The 20089-nt window shown below is 32.7% G+C and overlaps 1 protein-coding gene across 1 annotated transcript; it reads left to right on the top strand.

The window, feature by feature from the left end:
• The first annotated feature begins 18008 nt into the window (after positions 1-18008).
• LOC133822094 (protein NUCLEAR FUSION DEFECTIVE 6, mitochondrial) lies at positions 18009-19825 on the top strand. The gene is made up of 3 exons (XM_062254317.1): positions 18009-18262; positions 18636-18754; positions 19478-19825. The coding sequence occupies exons 1-3, from the start codon at positions 18090-18092 to the stop codon at positions 19495-19497; spliced, it is 312 nt and encodes a 103-aa protein (XP_062110301.1). The 5' UTR covers positions 18009-18089; the 3' UTR covers positions 19498-19825.
• The last annotated feature ends 264 nt before the right edge of the window (positions 19826-20089 follow it).

Raw genomic sequence — 20089 nt, 5'->3', positions numbered from 1 at the left:
TTCGGTTTTATGAAAATGATCATCTGCGTTGGGGGCAGGTCGATAGACTTCATCACTTGTATTCTCATAATATTGTCCCTCATTATTTGTATTCTCATAATATTGTCCCTCATCAAATTGTCCTTCATCATAGTATCCACACTCATCGTTTTTCTCATTATATTCTTCATTTTGAGATAATTCCTCTTCTATCATAAATTTATGTCTTTTTAGCTCTTCAATCTCAGTTTTTAGCCGAGCAATCTCCTCTTTTGCAGTCATTGTTTTATGTTTTTTTCCAAACATTTTGGAAACGGTCGCAGTGAACCTACAAAAATAATCAATAAAGTCCATCAATAAATCAATCTAAATAATTCTTAAAAGAAAAAAACTATTATAAAGTATCATACCCGCCAGCTTGAACACGACCTGGGTGTTTTGGTGTCCCTAATGCTTGAGTCAAGATGTCATCTCGACCCTGAGCTGTAATTTCGCCACGACTCAATTTTTCTTTGACGTCCTCCTACTCAAGATATTGTTTGGATAAATTAGTTTATATAAATAAAATCAATATATTAATTATAAAATCGTAGAAAACTTACTATCTTTTTGGCAATCTGTTGGTCCAGCTCTGTCACGAGAACTTTTTTTTTTTCACGCGATCTAAGCCAAACTTGATACCTCTCCGGATTTTGAATATTTCGTTCTTTTTTCTGCAATGTACAAGATAATTATTGTTATATGTTGCGATAATATCAACCATTATTTAAACTTTAATATCAATTATACTTACCAAATTTTCTCTTATATTAGTCATTCCTCTACGAGAGGTTCGATGCCTTGACTTCATTAGTAATGCACGTGCTTTTTGTTCTTGATGCACTTTTTGAAACTCTGGACTTAGACGACTAGATACAAATTTTAACCATTCTCTCTCGTCAAGTATATCGCTATACTTCTTCAGAGGAAATTTGAGTTCTTCCATCATACCCATTTCAGCCAAAGGGTTGATGTACTCGGTAGTGAGTTCACTTTTAAAATCTCTCATTATTTGACCAGTTTTTTTCAAAATCTCACGTTTGAAGGTTTGAGGAATGTTGTGTCCACCCTGAGAATATAATTAAGAAAAGTAATTATCAAATTTGGATATCACACAGAAATAAATAAATATCATAATGATAATTTCTTACAATGATGTCCTCCCATAGACCGTCTTTCAAATCTTGTGGGACCTTCCTCCAATTACCTAAGTTGATAGAAATCGTGGCTCGTACTCTAGATCCAAGATATGATATCATGTTTGTATACACATCACCTATTGGTTGTCCCAAATCGTTCCATTCAAGATTTTTCTTGATTCCTTTAGCTTTTTGTTGGGCCATGTAACTCATTCTTATTTTACCACGACCCTGATGTTTCTCATTGTTATCTCTTTTATTCGCCATTTGCAACACACAAATTAATAATCACAAGTGTTAATGCATTATACAAATAAATAATCACAAGTATTAATGAATTATATAACTTACTAAACATGTTTTTTTCTTTTTCTTATTTTATTTTTGGTCGATTCACAATCGACCCATATTCCTTCTTCGATGTCGTTTCTAAGATAATCATGATCATCGGTATCGCTATCATTATCATTATCCTGAATATTCTCAACTTGTTCATGTATCGGTTGCCCAACAATGAAACAGTCATGATATAAATCATAATTTTCATCGTAATCTTCTTTTTCTGAGAACTTCCGCTCGGGAACTGATAAAACGATGGACCATTTATCATTAACTGGATCAAGTATATAAAACACTTGTTTTGCTTGGGCAGCCATGATAAAAGGATCGTTCTTGCTTCCTTTCTTGCTTAAATCAACCAGAGTGAATCCAAGTTCGTCAGTTTTAACTCCAGTATTGTTGTCTACTGATTAGAGGTGAAAAGTGCAACTTTATTATTCTTAAATATCAAAATAAATTAAGTTTTAATTAATATTTTCATGGAATTAATATGATATATTTTATGGATGAAAATATTTGATCATGATTTAATTTATTGTTATTTTGTAGGAATTAAAGTTGTATTTTGGCACTTTGAAATGAAAAGAGAAAGAAAGAATTAAATTTGAAACAAATGAAAGAAAATTGGCAAAACTGAAAAGAAAAGGCCCAATCTGAAGGCCCAAGCCCAGCAACATCTACCATTTTTCTCCTTGCCCAGCCGCCAGGTGTCCTCACCAGAAGCCGCCTAGGTGCCTAGCTGCTGCCTCCAGCTTGCGCCACCTGTCCCCTTCAGTTCCCTTCCTCCAACGTGACCATCATCTTCACTCTCCAGCCTTCTTCAGCCATTGGCCCAAACCCAAGATAATCCCCCAGCAGGCCCAATGCATCTAAAGGCCCAACACCCCAGCAGCCATTTTCTTTCAGCTCCACCTGTCGACGTGGCGCACTCCCATTGGCTGCGCCTGGGTCAAAGTCTCCTCTGCCACAGCCACCCTTCAGCCCATGTTTTGTGCACTTTGGGCCTTGCAAAATTGCCATTTTGAGCTTTAAAGCTCATCTTTTTTGGTGCATTAGAAAAATGGTATTTTGACCATACACCAAAATAACTAGGTTAATATTTATAATAAGATTTGATTTTTCAAAATCATATTTTATTATTAATATTCCATATTTATTTTGTAAACCCCATTTTGTTGTTTAATTTCTTTTTAGTCATTTCTTCCTCTATAAATAGAGACTCTTTCTTCACATTTTCTAAGTAATTGTTAGGTAAAAAAACTCTACCAAATTTTAGTCTCATTTCTTATATTTTCTCTCTAGAATTTCATGAGAATATCTAGCATAATGGGCTAACCTTCTTAGGAAGGTTATGATGATCCTATATGCACTATGACTTTGTTTGGTATTTTTGATTCACCATGTGCTTAAAGTTTATATATTTTAGTGATCTATTTTCTTTCATCTCTACTTCTTCATCTCTATTTCTTCATCTTGTTATCTATATTTATGTTTACTAATAGTATATAGATTATGCCAATCACTTTCTATGTATTATCAAATTAGTGAAAATAATATAGATAATATCCTTATCATTTTCTCCATCTCATTCATATATATTCACTTTTGCTAAAATCTATATAGAATTAGTCATGCTCTTTCTATGTATTTTATAAATAGTAAAAGTAATATTAGTGTTAGTTTTATGTCCAATCTTTTATTGCATTATGGCCAATGGTATAATGTCATTTTTAGATTTCTCATAAGATTTATCTCATCCTTCCATTGTAAAGAATAGTAATCACTTGAATACATTTTTGTAAAATATATTTGTGCTTCAATGTTAAATCTTCCAAATGAATAGTTAGGATGTGAACTATCCATTTGTGTAATTTTTGTGAATCAAATATCCAAATAAATAAGTATGCATATTGGTGATTCCTGATCCTTCCTACTTGTTACCTATTGTTATATCACACAATATTCTATCTTTATTTCTAATATTTAAATCTCAAAATAAAAATTACTCTTTCTATTTTCCTCACATTATTTATCTCTTAACTTTAATTATTGATTAACTTTATTTATTTACCTCCTTGTGGAATCGACCGCCCAATCTATACTACAACCACCGCTAAGTGGAAGTCACGTTTGGGTGTTAAACATCTACCCAAAAACATTTAAGAACAGGAATACGAAATAATGAATAATCTAGCTCCCATATTTCTTCAACAATCCCGTAGTATGTCATTGTGCCTGAAATTGAGTTATTATCTTTTGCACTGGCAAAATGTATAGCTTCTGTAACTACACTTCCTCCACTATTTTGAACCAGTCGAGCATCATCTCTTGACTTAGTATGAAATTTTTTCCCTTCGACAATGTAACCTTGATGCTTTATTACATCAATGCTTGCTCCAAGAGATATGCGTTTCAACTCAATCAACAGTCCATGATTTTTTTCTCCCAACTTCGTCAAAATTGTATTCTTTAGCCACTGGCAAAATGTTTTATTATGCTCATCTATAACCCATTTTTCTTTATTTTTAACCTTGTTTGGAATCATTGACTGTAATAACTCTATGTGATCATTGAAACATAAAAGAAATAACAAAAAGTTTAAACAACAAAAAGAAAATCACTACTCTAATATATATGATTGAAATATATTATCTACTTACATTATATATGATTGAATCTCAGGATTATTTTGCAACACAACTAATTGAACTTGATTTAATTATGCCCTAGATACGGTGATCATTGTTCCGTTCCCTCGTAGTCCTTTATCAACTCCATCTGAGTTATTTCGTGGTTTGCTGATTCCGATTGCCTCAACCCCACTCATGTATTCTGAGCAAAATGCTACTGCCTCTTCCGATATATAACATTCAACCATACTAGCTTCAGGACGATAATGATTACGCACATAACTTTTCAACACATTCATACTTCTTTCAAATGGATACATCCATCTCGCCCAAACTGTTCCACACAACTTGGCTTCCCTTAATAGATGAACCATTAAATGTATCATAATGTCAAAGAAGGATGGCGGAAAAAACATTTCAAGGTTGCATAGAGTTTCCACTATCTTACAATGCAATGCATCCAATTTTTTCATTTCTAATTCTTTTCCGCATAAATGATTGAAGAATATGCAAACATTCGTCAAACAATCTCGAAATTTTTTCGGCAATACTGACTGAATAGCAATCGAAAGTAATTGTTGCATCAACATATGACAGTCATGTGATTTCATACCCATCAGCGTCAAATCTCCCATGGATACCAAGTTTCGAATGTTGGATGAATAGCCATCAGGCACTTTCATCTCTGCAAATGATTTACATACAACTTTTTTCTCTTCTCTGGACAACCTGAAACAAGCAAGAGATAAATATGTGCATTTACCTTTCTATTCAGGTGTTAAATCAGTTCGTATACCCATTTCAACAAGATCTAAATGACTAGCTAAACCATCCTTAGTTTTACCGGGAATATCAAGAATTTTTTGCCCCGAAAGTGGCAAAGGAGCAACACCTTGTTCTTTATCACCATCAAATGCTTTCTTTCCCCTATAATGATGATTTCGGGGCAAATATCGTCTATGACCCATATAACAAATTTTGTGCCTATTCGACAGACGAATAACCCTTGTGTTAGTGAAACATATTGGACATTCCTGGTAACCTTTTGTGCTTAACCCTGATAGATTACCATAAGCTGGGAGGAAATCATTGACAATCAACAACAAAACAACTTTTAAGTTAAAGTCTTCTTTCTTAAAACCGTCATATGTCTCAACACCATTTTCATACAAATCTCTCAAATCATCAATTAATGGTGCCAAATAAACATCTATATCGTGTCCCGGTTGTTTTGGGCCTGAAATCATTAACGTGAGCATCAAAAACTTTCTTCTCATCACTAACCACGGAGGAAGATTGTACATAACAAGGAAGACAGGCCACGAACTATGCCTACTACTTAGAGATTTATGTGGATTTACACCATCGGCAGCTAGACCTAGACGAAGATGCCTTGCTTCAGTTTTAAATTATGGATTTAAGTTATTAACTTTTTTCTAAGCCTGCGAATCTGCAAAATGTCGAAGTTTACCATCTTTCACCGCCTAGTCTCATGTCATATTAAGTTTTCAGAGTGTTCTACACTTCGATATAATCGCTTAAGCCGCGGAATCAAAGGCAAGTACCACATCACTTTCTGAGGAATAAGTTTCCTAATCTCCTTACTCTTGTTAGGTTTGTAGCAGGGTGAATCACATTCTGGGCAAGTGTCCATGTCTGCATACTCTTTACGATATAACACACAATCGTTCGGACATGCATGAATCTTCTCATACTTCAAGCCTATGCAATTTAAAGTTTTCTTCACTTCATACGTAGACTCAGGGAAGCAATTATCTGACGGCAAAATCTCTTTAAAAGCAGCTAAAAATTGACTAAAACATTTATCGCTAACTCCATTTTATGCTTTTATGTTGTAAAATTTTACTATCGTTGGTAATCTTTGTTTCAGACAACCATTGAATAATGGTTTATCTGCATCTCTAACCAATTTATCGAATTTTGAAGAACCATCAAGAAACTCTTCTTGTGCTTCATCAAGCAATTCCATAGGATGATCGTTAAAATCACTATAACCTAAATCATCAATTCCTCGCCTCCTGAATGGATATGGATTATTATTTTTCAATGATTCCCCATGCCAATACCATGTACGATAACTTGTATCAAATCCTCGACAAAATACATGATTTTTTATCATGGTAATATTTCCTTTTGATCTATTACCACAATCTATACATGGACAATGAATTCTTTCCGGATCACTACAATTTGTTTGGCGAAATTCTAAAAATTGGTTGAATCCGTCTTGAAATTGTTGTGTTTCTCTATTCTCAATAATCTATGACTTCTCCATAATGATAATATCCACATAATTTCTATGTTGATAATGAAAAGAAATTTAATATTGTAATTGAAAAAATTATGTTCAATTAATAAACTATAAAATGAAATGGGCAGAGTTTCATTTATTTCTATAACATATCCAAAATTCATATGTATTTACAATTTCAACATAAACAAAAACATAATTATTACATATATTAACTTATAAAACATGTTCAATTAATATCATCAAAAAAAAAAAAATTGGCAGAGTTTCCTCTGTATTTATAGCATATCCCAAGTTATCTACCTATAAATTCACATAAAATAAAACATATAACAAACAACATACATGTTCTCAACCATAAGTCACCGCAGCACACACATAATTCGTTGAACCTACTTCACTAAGACACACATTGTAACGCCCTGCATAGCCAAGACCGTTACACTGTGTGTTTATAAAAGTGTTAGACTTGCTAATCAAGTCGTTAAGTTGAAAACGTGTTATTGAAACTATTGTGGAACTAGGGTTAAAAGATTTTGGTCTTAAAAGCAGCATTTCTTATAAATAAATATTCTTTGTTTGCACGGGATCCCAAAATTGATAGAATTAAAACCATTCACAAAAGATTCAAGGTTTAATTACAATATTAGCCATACTAAGGCAAAATAGACAGTTAAGCAATCCCTGTCCTGATCCACTCCTCGGCCGGCGACCGAACAACTGACTATGTACATTCTGCCTCGCAACCCTCCACCTCAGAGTTGGTCAAACTTGACTTTACCTTTACCTACACCACGTAGCACCCGTGAGACCAGGCCCAGCAAGAAAACACAATAACAAAGCATAAGCAGTCAACAAACAATCCAATATCTCATATCACGTAGGCATGTTCTCAATCATACAAGCATTCATGATAATCAAGTATTCAGCATACTAAACATATCAACTCATATCAATCACCAATTTACAAATGATAACTAGGGTTAGTGCTCTCAGGCCGCACCCTCTGTTTATCCCACTGACTCCGGCCCGCTTAAGCCGAGCTCAGTGAATATTAAGCTGTCCTTGACTAGCAGTGGCCAAGCCTTAGGCCGTCTATATTGTATACGGCACCCTTAGGCCGACTATCAAATTTCCCATGGCATAATACCATCATTGACATTATACAGATATCGGGAGCACTTAGTCTCATCACAAACATATAATCGGGTGATGTTTTCTTACCTTTAAGTTTGCTAGCTTTGTTCACTTTGATCCTTGAGCACGATCCCCCTTGAGCCCTAGCGCGCACCTAGTCACAACCACAGGTCGGAACCATCACCAAACCTCAAGTCCAAAACCTAACCTCGGGACCAATCTCGAGCCCTCGGGAAGCTCTAATTCCACCAAACGAGGTGGTGGAATCGAACCCCGAACCCCCGGGCAAAAATCCTTGAAAATAACTCAAAAACCCCTTTCTGGAAACAGGGTAGCGCTATAGCGCTCTAAGGAGGGCGCTACAATGCTACAAGCAGAACCAAAATCCCCCAGACAACCAAGTCTAGCGCTACAGCTCCCAAAGGCTAGCGCTGTAGCGCTAGTTACAGAACCAGCACCCCTGCATTTTTCCTTCCTGCGATTTCCCCGAGCCAACCCTTACCAAAACTTTTCCAACCTTCAACCAAACTTAAAAACAAGCTTATCAACACACTCCACTCATCCCAAGCATCCCAAATACATAAAACCCAAACACATGCACCCCTAGTCTCAAAATTCACCATGGTTGAACCTCAAACTCATAAACTTCAGCACAGCAGTCAAAACCTCATAATTTAAAGCTTAGAATTTCATACCTTCAGTGGGGATTCGACCCTAAATCATCTTCCACACCTCCTTGGCTTACTCCTCCTCAAACGCCTGGCTTGAATTCCCTAGAGTTCCCACCAATTTCAGCTTAGACACCATAGTTCAATACCAAAACCAGAAACTAAAGAAACTTCAAAGTCTTACCTCAACTGAATGGTTTGTTCTTGCTAAACCCTTGCCAATTCTTCAAGCCAGACCAAGACCAAGAACTCTTGCCTCAAGCTTACTCTGGTTTCCCCCTGGGTTTCTGCTCCAAAATACCTCAAAAACTGGTGAAGAAAACCTAGACCGACCTTAACATAATGGCCTGCTCTTTTTTCCCTTTTCTTTCCTTTCTTTTCTTTCTTTCCTCAGACTTCTACTTCATTCTACAAACTCCACTAAGCATAAAGCCTCAGTTATGCCTATTTTTTATATGCCAAATGACCACAATACCCTCCCCTTTAATTCTAAATCCTTTAATCCACTTAGGGGCATTTTGGTCATTTTACCCAATTCCCGCTAATTCCTCAAGTGTCTCTAATATTTTCCGCTTACTTCCCGATACCTAATTAATCACCAATTATATTCCTCGATGTCAGAATAGACCCCAATATAATTTCTAAATTCCCATTTATACCCCAGGCTCGCCCCGAGCCGGGTATAAATCCCTGCCGTGACTTTTTCGCTTACCTGCTAACTAGGATCGTCTTGAATCACTGATCACAAATGTATCCACATAATAATGTGGTCTCAACAATTATCACATATATATACAGTTATGCCCTCAACTGGCCAAATTTACAATTATGCCATTTCTAACCTAATCAGGGCCTACATGCATACTAATACACATAGTCATGCATCTCAAATATTCAAATAGCCATACAACATGCTTTTAAATCATTAAATCACATGTATTCCAATTATGCCCTCCCGACACACTAATCAAGGCCCTTAAGCCTTATTAGTAAATTTGGGTCGTTACACACATGTTATCAAACTTTTGTTATCTCTGCAGTACACAATTTTATCTCAAAACCTACTTCACTACGGATAAATATATAATATATTCAAACTCTTATAAGAATAGTTTGTAAATATAAAAAATAAAAAATAAAAAATTAAGTAGTAATTATTACTCACCTTCAAAATTAATCTTCAACAATTTCAACACACCTCACACTCAAACAAATATTTCCTACAATAAAAATTTAAACAATAGTAAATATATGGTAATTGAATTGATCCTAAAATAATATAATTAGCAAAAATATACTTTAAAAAAACATTACCTAAATAATATACAAAATTATGTGAGAAATAATATTTTAATATAAAAAATTATGTAAATAACATTATTATAAATAAAATAATACAAAAAATACCCTAAAACCGAAATATACATTAAAAAAATCAAGTTTTAGTGATCAATACATGTTTTAAACAATGAAAATCTCTTCTAATCCTATATAAACTTTCAAAAATGTTAGAAAAAACTTTGAAAATAACTCTATAAACATACATTGAAACCCCCATTAAAACTAATCAATATTTCTTCATTTTTAACCTAAAACTTCAAAATAAATCAATATTAAGTATATTTACATGATTTGAAGCTTTAATATGCAAGAAAATGAAGAAAAACAATTGACAAAATTGGGCTTACCCGTGGCTGGGAACGGTGGTGGAGCCGCGCGACTGTGTGCCTCTGTGTGAAAATGAAAAACGCGAATGGGAGGGAAAGGTAGGGTCTCGGCCAGATGAAGGGTCTTGGTTATATGTCCAAAACCGCGGAGAAAAGTGCCCACTTCAAACTTTTCACTGCGTTTTTTTAAATCGCAATAAAATAGGGCGCGGACATTAAATATAATTTTTTCGACTCTTTCAAACATTTTCTCTGCGCTTTTTATTTATTGTTGAAAAAAAAACCTCAGAGAAAGCCTATATTTGTAGTAGTGAGATGTGGTTTTACAAGCTTCAAACTTGTGGGGAGGAGCTTATGGACACTGTAAGTAACTAGGTTCTTGGTATAATATTTTGTAACTGGTATTTGTTTGTTTAGATATTTTGCTATTTTGTTGATGATGGTTAAGACAAGTAACTAGGTTCTTGTAGTATTGTGTGTAACTAGTTTGGATAAAAAAAAATTGACAAGTAACCAGGTTCTTGTAGTATTGTGTGTAACTGGCTTTGATTATTATTTATTAGCTATTAACCAGGTTCTGACTTTTGTTTATTTATTTATTTTTGTACCATATCAATGTTTGTTTTTATTACTTGAGTAAGAAGATTAATTTGAGTGATAGTTTGAACAAGAGGGTTACAACTACAAACTCCTAGTTTGATGCAACTATCAAATGTTTGTATGATAACTTTTTGGCAGCCAAATGTGATCCAAGCAGCATTTGTTTTGATAACCTAGTTTCAAATTATATTATTGGTAAATATTTATTTTGTAACACTCCTTGGGTGGATGTGGATCATGTTCATTTTCCTGTGCATGTGAAGGTTCAGTTGCATTGGATTTTTATCCACTTTTCCATAAAGAGTAGGATGTTAACTGTCTACAACTCTTTGGTGGAGAAGAAGAATGAGAGTATTGCTTTGCCATATGTGAAGGCTTATTATGCTGTTTTACCATATTTTCTGGACTTTCTTGATTTTTATGTTTCGAGGAAAGACTTGGACTTGAATGTTGGTCCATATTCTGTTGGGAAGAAGGAACCAATTAATTAAACTTTGCTAAAGACTTGCCTTCTCAAGAGGACAAGTAAGTAATTGGTTTTTGTAATTTGTTGTTTATTTTTTTATTATGTTTGCTTTTAATAATTACATTTGTTGTTTTTTTGTTTGTTTTTCAGTGGTTGTGGAATATTTGTTATCAAGTATGCTGATTTGTTTATCCATGGGAAGATTGATGACATCCCAAAGAACATGGCTGCCAAAGTTGCTACCTATCGCGATTATCTTGCCATTAACTTGTATATTCATGAGAAAAATAAGCAGATTGGTGGGTACAAGACAGAAGATAATGGTCCGTCAAAGAAATCAAAGAGGAGGAAGAAGAATAAGTTGAGATTTTTGTAGTTTTTTTAAGTTGTATTAATGACTATGTTCTTTTTTTAAAAAAAAAGTGAAGTTGTGGTTTGTAACTGGATGCTGGTTTAGTATTGTACTTGTTTCTGTGTACTTTTTTTTGTTTTGTTTTTTGGTCAATGTAAAGAACTGGTTTCACTTTTTGGCTTAATATAAAGTTTTTTTTATTTGTATTTTATATTAATGTGTATGTTTTTTTTTTCAATAGAGTTTGTGATTTTTTTTTTAAAGTTTGAAGATATTGTTATGTACATGTTTTTTTTTCATATAGGCTTCAATTCTTTTTTGAGAAGTTTGTGTGCTAATGGATAACCGATTATTGTATTGTTTGAAATGATTAGTCATACGTTACAGGTAACTAGGTACAATTTTATTTTTATTTTTAATCTATGAATTATTTTTTGTTAAATTATAATAATTTTTTATTCATGAATTTTTAATGTATTTGAAAGAGATATTTCATTATGTAATTGGTTTGTAAATGTTAATTTTTTTGAAAAATAGGTTTGTATGAGGATGGTGTAACCGGTTACTTCAATTTTTGATAGTGTAAGCCATATGTTTCAGGTAACTAGTTACAGTTTCTTTAATTTTTATTTTTATTATTTTTTTTAAAATTTTATATTTATCTTTTTTTTGTGTGAAAGATATGTGATTATGTAACTGGTTTTTTAAGTCGTTTGTCACATGTATTTATAGTAACTGGTTTTTTTTATTAACATGTGTGGTAACCAGGTACTTGAGTTTCCAGATTTGAATAACTTGTGTCGTAACTAGGAACTTGAGTCTCAAGTTTATAAAATGTTAAATGCTTAAAAAGACTGTAGTTTTATTGAATGGGAAAACACTAGGATACAATTTTATTATATCAATTGAATGAATTGAAATTATAGTCTATCTAGTTTTTACAAATTTATTTGTCTAATTTCTTTGATTTTTTTGGGTTTCGCTGCTTTAGGATTGGTTCATTTCTACATGTTTTTCTATTATGTCCTGGTTGCCCGCATCGTCCACATTTAATCTGCACTTTTGGTTCTCCTCTAGATCTGATTATTTTCCTTCTAAGGCGACCTGGTGGTTTTCATGCTTTTGGTAGTAGGACAATTTTGTGTAAAGTCTCAGGTAATGTCCATTCACTTTCATTTGGCAAGGGATGAACACTTAACTCATATGTTGCTTTCATAGTTGTAGTTTTGTAATAACCAACAACATAATCATATGTTTTCAGCCGTGTTTTGGCAAATACTGCTATTGCATGTGCACACGGTTTTTCATCTTGTTGGAACCTTTTGCACTCGCATGTTTTCTCCACTAGGTTGACCAGAAAATTTCCTTTGTCTTCTACCACTACTTGGTACAGTATAGTGTCTACTGGGATCACCTGTTTATTTTAGTAGAGGAATACATGTTAGAAACTTGTTACTATGGTAATTATTAATAACTGGTTACCGAATGTCTTAGTAAATAATATTTAGTTCAAAATATATGTTAGTTACCTAAAATTTAATGGCCCGAATAAATTTTTCTCTGAGCACAATTTCAGCATCTGTTGTTGCTTGTGTGAATGTTCCGTTCGCTTCGTCACCATTTTCCGTACCCATTTTTGAACTAAACTTCGAAGGCCTTCCATCATTGTAGCGATTGGCAGCATTCTTGCAGCCTTCAATGCATCATTTATTGATTCTGCTATATTTGATGTCATCATTTTATATCTTCTTGTTGGAGCATGGCATCTACACCAAGTGCGATATCTAAATTTTTGTAAATACGGTCTTATGTGAGTGTCAATCTTGTCTATTTTGCGCATGTAGTGCTCAGATGATTGTACCCTGTGTGCCTTTGCTACCTCACAAAGTATATGTTTAGGTCTTCACCATGGACACCAAAATTGACTTTGTTGTTGTTTAGCAGTTGGAATATGCATGCTCCATGGAAAGCTTTTGGGTATATATTGTCTATAACATTTTCTATACTTTTATGCCTGTCTGAAATGATTGCTATACATGTTTGTAAAATCACGATTAAGTAAATGGCTATTGTGTCCAAATTAAGTAATTGGTTCATTAATTTAAATGACTATTATTTTTTACATTGATTTTATTATTATATTGTTGAATGAATAAATAAGATTTTTGCCCCCCGAACTATAACCACTGTATGATCGTGCCCCTCGAATGATTTGCGATGTTAAAAATTCCCCTCGAACTATGCACGTTACTGAAATATGGGACTTCTGTTAGATTTCGTCATAGGTGGCTAACGGATTGATGATGTAGCATTTTGTCTCTTAATGTGGTAGTGCCATGTGTAGAATAATTAGAAATTTTGCCCCCCGAACTTTGACCACTACCAAATTGTGCCCTTTTTATTAAGACTATTTTTTTTTTAAAATTGATAATTAAATCCTTAAAAATAAAAATAAAAATCATTTTAAAAGATTAAGAAAATAATCAATACTAAAAGTTTCAAATTAATTAAATAAAATTCAAATACTCAAAAAATAAAAATCTAATTAATAACAAATAATTTTTTTTTACTTTTTCTTTTCTTTTACAATATATATGTTAATATAAAAATTAAAAAATGAATCCTAAAACAAAGTTTTTTCCCATATGTCCTCCTCTTAAATTAAAATTTGTATTTATTTATTTAAGTCTTTTGTCCACCTCTTTAATTAAAAGTTTTTTCGTTGTTTTAGTATTTATTTTATATGTTCATTCTAATATAGTTTTAATTAATATTGTTTAAGAAAAAGTAAAAAAGAGTTATTTGTTGATAATTAAATTTTTTTATTTATTAAGGAATTAATTATTATTTTTAAGAAAAAACATATATATTTTATAAAATGGGTATAATTTGGTAATGGCCAAAGTTCGGGGGGCAAAATTGATAATTATTCTACACATGGCACTGCCACATCAACAGACAATATGCTACGTCATCAATTTGTTAGCCACATAGGACAAAATCTAATAGAAGTCCCATATTTTAGTAACGTGCATAGTTCGGGGGGAATTTTTAACATCGCGAATTATTCAAGGGGCACGATCATACAATGGTCATAGTTCGGGGGGCAAAAATGTTATTTATTCTTGTTGAATTATTATTAAACAGTTTCTTTTATGTGTTTAGTTTGTTTGAATAAGAATATAAAAAAGAAAACAGTACCTTCTCTTTCTCCATATGTTTCTTTTAGTTTTGTGAAAAACCATAACCATGATGAATCATTTTCAGAATCTTCTATTCCAAAGGCTAATGAAAATATGTTGTTATTAGCATCCATTATTGAAGTAGTGGATAAAGTTCCTCCAAATGATGTCTTCAAGTAAGTTCCATCTATCACCATGAACGCCCTACAATGTTTCCATCATTTGATGGAATTTGCAAATGCTAGGTACATATATTTGAAGCGATCTTTATTGTCTGTAACCAGGTGCGTTATTGTAACTGGGTTCGAGACTTTTAGCATGTGAAGGTAGATGGGAAGTTTCTAGTATGAATCATCTTGGTTTCCTCTTGCCAATTCTAAAGTTTTTTCTCTTGCTCTCCAGGCTTTTTGATACCCCATTGAAACACCATAATCGTCTAGCATGTCCCTGATTATGTCATTTGGTGTGTGTACTCTCTTTATTGACATATATTTTGTTTTGACTTGTTCTCCAATCACATTTCAATTTGCCTGCCTGTGGTCTTCCATAATGATGTCCAAGGAGCAGGTGTGAGTTTTTACATACTTTCTGATTTTAAATGTTTATGTTTTCGTGAATTTTGAAGCTCTAAGTAACCAGTTACAACTGTCATCCACACAAGTTACCAGGTACTCTCTCGGTCCAGATCTTTTTGTCTTGAATTGGATGTTGTGGATAATAGCATAATAACATATAGCAGATTTCAAGAGCTTTTTGTCCTTATAAATCTGGCCTTCTTCAACTTTGAAAACTGTATGATCATTATAATTTTTGTATCTTCTTCTTTTTTTCTTTTGTTTTCTTCTGTTCTCTCTATGATAAAATATGCTACATTATCAGTTATGTTTGTAATGTTTGGGAAGGTTTGTACCTGGTTATTTGTCGTGCAAGTTGCTTCTTCATATTATAACTCTATAATTGATTGCTGGTTATTTAGTTGAAGAACTAGCATTTCTAGATTTGTGTTCTATATTTGTGTTTCTTCTTCATATGTATTGTGTTCAATAGTTCCAACTATTGTTTTATCAAAAGTGGTGATGCATAGTGGTAGCTCCGTTATTGCATTTTTCTTCTTTTTTAGCTCAATGTAGAATATGACTAAATTGTCAATGAGCAATTTCATTGGTGGCATACCTGGCGATAACTGGTAACTCAGCTGAATATTTTGCATGCATTTTATTTCATTTTTTACTAAATGAACCAAATTGTTCATAGAACAATTTGTTGGTATTAGCAATCTAGTCATGGTGTAGTCATCATATTGATATTTGTCTGTCCATTTTCCTCCAAAATGGATTAATGTCATTATGGATTCCATATCTACAATATAACACAAAATAATTTTTTGTGTTGTTGTTTTATTAATTCAAATGTAACTGGTTACATTAGTGAATGAATATCAACAAATGTTGAAAATATATAAGTAATCGGTTTCTTTAAGTTAATCAATAACTGTTTTCCAGGTTCTATAATTAATTATTTTGCATAATGTTCAGTTTTGCGTGTGTAACTGGTTACCTAGTGATTGTGTTGTATTTTTTATATATATATTTCAAATATGCAAAAGTTAAAGACATATTAAATAACCGGTTTCATAAACGTAAATCAAGATCTATTTTTCATGTTTCATGATAAATTATTATGCAGAGTGCTATTATTATTTTTTCGTGTGTAACTGGTTACTGTATTTATTTTATTGTCTTATTTTTTGTAATATTTGAATTATGCAAATGTTCAAATTATGTGATATAACCGGTTTCATGTGAGTAAATAAAAAAGTACTTTCCTATTTCTTTGTGTTATTATTTTCCATGTTGTATATTTCAAACAAGATTTTGTTTGGTTTACATGTTACCTGTTGAGAAATCATAGAAACGAAGCTAAAATCAGATGATTTGTCAAAAAAGGAGATGTGATTGTTGGACAAGAATCGACATTATATTTCAGTTGCCGGAGAAGGAGAGCAGTTGATCGAAAATTGAATACTACTTTTAATTCGATTACTGTAGAAGGCCAAAGAAAAAGAAGAGTGGGCAATCAATCAAGAATTTGACTTCTTGATCGGAGAAGAAAAGTGTTGTTTCCGAAGAAGATGATGTTACGGTCGGAAACAATGGAGGACGAATTGCAGTAGCCGAAGAAGATAATATGATTGTCGGAAACTATGGAGAACGAGTTGTAGTGGCCAGAGAGGGAAGATTTGGTGATCGATAATTAGGTTTCTTGATCAAAATGTTGTAGTCGAGAGTTTATAGGAAATTTGTTAATTTGTGTGGTAATCTGGTTCATAAAATTATGGGAATCCAATATTTTTTTCGTTTTTGTTAGGCAATTTTTCCATATTTTGGTTAATTATTTTTTTGTCCATATTTATATAAAGTTTAGTTAATTTTCCCATATTTATGTAAATACTTGATATATATTAAAAATCAATATACTATGCATGCCCTATACATATACTCATTATATGAAATATGTTTTTTTTTCATCAAGTTTGATAAATATGGTGTTTTCAACTTTGTGCTTTTTTTTCCTCATATTTTGGTAATATTATTTTTGTTTACTATTTTTTAAATAAGTTTTTTAAAAATTTATGTGGTAGTAACCGGTCTTACCATTATTAATTTTGTGTATAGCTTTTAAGTGATATGGTGGTAACTAGTTACCACCATCAAAACGATATTTATTTTGTAGTGATGTGATGTGATAGTAATTGGTTACTTAACCAGATTTGAAAAAAGAAAACAAATATGAAAAAAATTGTGATAGCACATGGTTACTTAGCCATGTGTAAAAAAAATCAAAACTAAAAAAAAAAATAGGATTATAATTAGTTACAACTAAGTCTGAAAAAAAATCAGAATTGAAAAAAAGGTACTAGTTGCCATAGTTATGGTTATCGTAAAAAAAAATCAGAAACTAAAAGAAGAAAAAAAAAACTTTATTATAACTAGTTATAGTTAAGTTTGAAAAAAAAAAAACAAATATGATATGATGTGAAAAAGAAAAAATTAATCAATCACCACGGTACTTAGTTACTTAACCATGTTTGAAAAAAATCAGATCCAAACAAAACATTCTAAACAAGTTGTCACGGTAACCCGCGTTACAATTAAGTTTGGAAAAAGGGTCTGAGAAGAGGGAATCAATTTAGAGAGGAAAGAGAGAATGTGAAATAAGAAAATGATTGTGAGAGAGATGAATTTTTATTATTTGGTTTATGATAATCAATATATGAAATTATTATATTTTAATTTTTTTTTCAAAATATAATTATCTTTTTCTCCATAAATATAGAAAGATGTTTATTTTTCTCAAATTTTTGTAAACTTCTAAAAAAAACGGAAAAATAATTTCTTCAAATAGAAGGCTGAAAGCCCATGATAAGGTTTCCATGGAATTGGAGGTGGGTCCATCAAGAGTATAGTAAGGCCCAAATAATAGATTCAGTCCAAAACGAAGTTTGAACTTTGGTCCACATCCAGATCCAGCCCATAAAGAACCCTTTCTCTGGCGAGTGAGGTTGATCCTTGCTGCGACCGAGGGAGAGGGGAGCTTTCGGAATCGAGGAAACGAAACAATGGCGGCTAACTGCGTGAGGCAAACCCTACGAGCATCTTCGGCTTCTGCGAAAACCCTTTGGAGTTCTTCTCCTGCAGCTTTCGCTTCAAAAGCTTCTAAGTTGAGTGGACTCGCCGCTTCCAAGCCCAACTTAGCTTCTCGTTCATCTTTTCAGAAACTCAATTCCTCTAGGTGAGCTCTTTCTTTTAGCTAGTGGGTTCGTTTATTCCTTCAATTTATAGCTTTACTGAGCTTACTGGACCATTTTTCTACATTTATTTTATTGCGGCTATAATGACATAAAGAAAAAGGATCAGTTTGAACCCAATTTGCCTCAATATAGTTCTCTACAAGATCAAGATTTATGGCAGTAGTTCTAGCATTATATGTCTTGTAACTGTTATATGATATTGGTTTGAAATTTCAGCTCTGTGAGCAAACTATGTATAGGGAACACCTTTAAAATTCTTAGCTTCATTTGGACATGATTTTTTCTTTTTTGTCTGTATCAAATTGATTAATGTGCTTTATTACTATATTTAAATCATGATTTTGTACTTACTAGGCTTCCGGTGGAGTTGGCTGGTTTGCAGTCTTTGATGCCATTGCACAGTGCTACTGCCTCGGCCTTGTCCACGTCTTTGCTGTCTTTGCACAATAACAAGTGGGGTTGTCTATCAGAAGGTAACTTCAAATTTTTGCTTTCGTTTTGTTCTTATTTAGATTCAATGTTGTAGATATAGCAGACAAGGATTGTCATTTTTCATACACTGCGCATTGTCATTTGAAAATTTATGGCCTATGTCTCTTCTGTGTGTTTTTAATGTCATTTTCATTGATACCATCGAATTGACTGAAGAATAGGAGTCTGGTATAGATGATTGCATCTGTAGTTTTGAGCTTCAAAGTAGTTAATTTAGTGTATGGATTAGTTCCTTCAAAGATTGGGGTTTCCTAACAAGGATTTAAGATATTTATTCTCCTTTTCTTGAGAGACTATAGGGGCTAGTGTTAAACCTGCAAAATAATGTTTCTTCATGCTTTTTGGATTTGAATGGGGTTGGGTGTTGCCTCCATAGTTTAGTGATGGTTATGTAACTGATAGGGGTCTGAACTGGGAGATTTTGGTTTACTTTATTTAACATAAGGTGTGGATTCTTTATTTTTATGCAAACATAATGACTTCATGAACTGCTGCAATTAAAATTCTGAAGTAATTGGTCTATTGTTGCCTGTTGATTGTACCATTGAACTAAATATAAAATTGGAGAAAATGAATGCTTCTGTATCTTGGGCTTAAAAAGAATGTTGGAATATTTTTCCTTTTTAGGGTGCTTGTTTTATGTCTCTTTAACACTATATTTTCATCATACTTAATATTTACTAAGAAATTGCTGTTTTGTGCAGGATTTGCTACCCCACTATAACAGGACCAATGTGCTTGTGCTATAGGTATAAACCAGCGGCAGTCCTTTTGTTTTGTCATGTTTTTTTTTATTACATTTGAGATTAATGTAACTTCAAAAAAGAGATAGATTGGTTTTTTTTTTTCTTCACTGGTTTTGTGACAGAGACCTGACTTCTGCATGTCCTCATTCTTTGAGAATTTGGAAAAAGGATCATCAATACCAACATTGGATAAGCTTGTAATTAGCTTATTTCATTAGTAGTACAAATAAAACTATAAAATTGATCATTTTTGAACACTTATATGTTTATTGTCAATGAACGAATTAATATATGAACATATTCACACATCGTATGATGAGACTGTTTTCTATTTTCCATGGTTGAGATTCTCTTTGGACTCGATCACCATTCTTGGTCTCTAACTTTTGTTTCATACCATATGTAGACTCCAATTTCTTCGAGTATTTGCAGTATCTTTGGTTTTTAACAAAATTTACACATATTATTAAAGCAGTATTCAAGTAGAATTAATTGACTGATTATTCTATAATTTAGTTTTATTAAGAAATTTGAGATGATTCTACCACATTCAACTTCTAATCTTCATAT

The sequence above is a fragment of the Humulus lupulus genome, chromosome 3 (assembly GCF_963169125.1).
Source record: "Humulus lupulus chromosome 3, drHumLupu1.1, whole genome shotgun sequence".
NCBI classification, from domain to species: Eukaryota; Viridiplantae; Streptophyta; class Magnoliopsida; order Rosales; family Cannabaceae; genus Humulus; species Humulus lupulus.
This window is presented reverse-complemented; position numbering and strand designations above follow the sequence as displayed.

Excerpts from the sequence above, each read along its gene's own strand:
- LOC133822094 (XM_062254317.1), top strand. The coding sequence starts at position 18,090 with ATGGCGGCTAACTGCGTGAGGCAAACCCTACGAGCATCTTCGGCTTCT. Across the intron at positions 18,263-18,635 it reads CAGAAACTCAATTCCTCTAG|GCTTCCGGTGGAGTTGGCTG; the intron begins GTGAGCTCTTTC and ends TGTACTTACTAG. Across the intron at positions 18,755-19,477 it reads GTGGGGTTGTCTATCAGAAG|GATTTGCTACCCCACTATAA; the intron begins GTAACTTCAAAT and ends TGTTTTGTGCAG.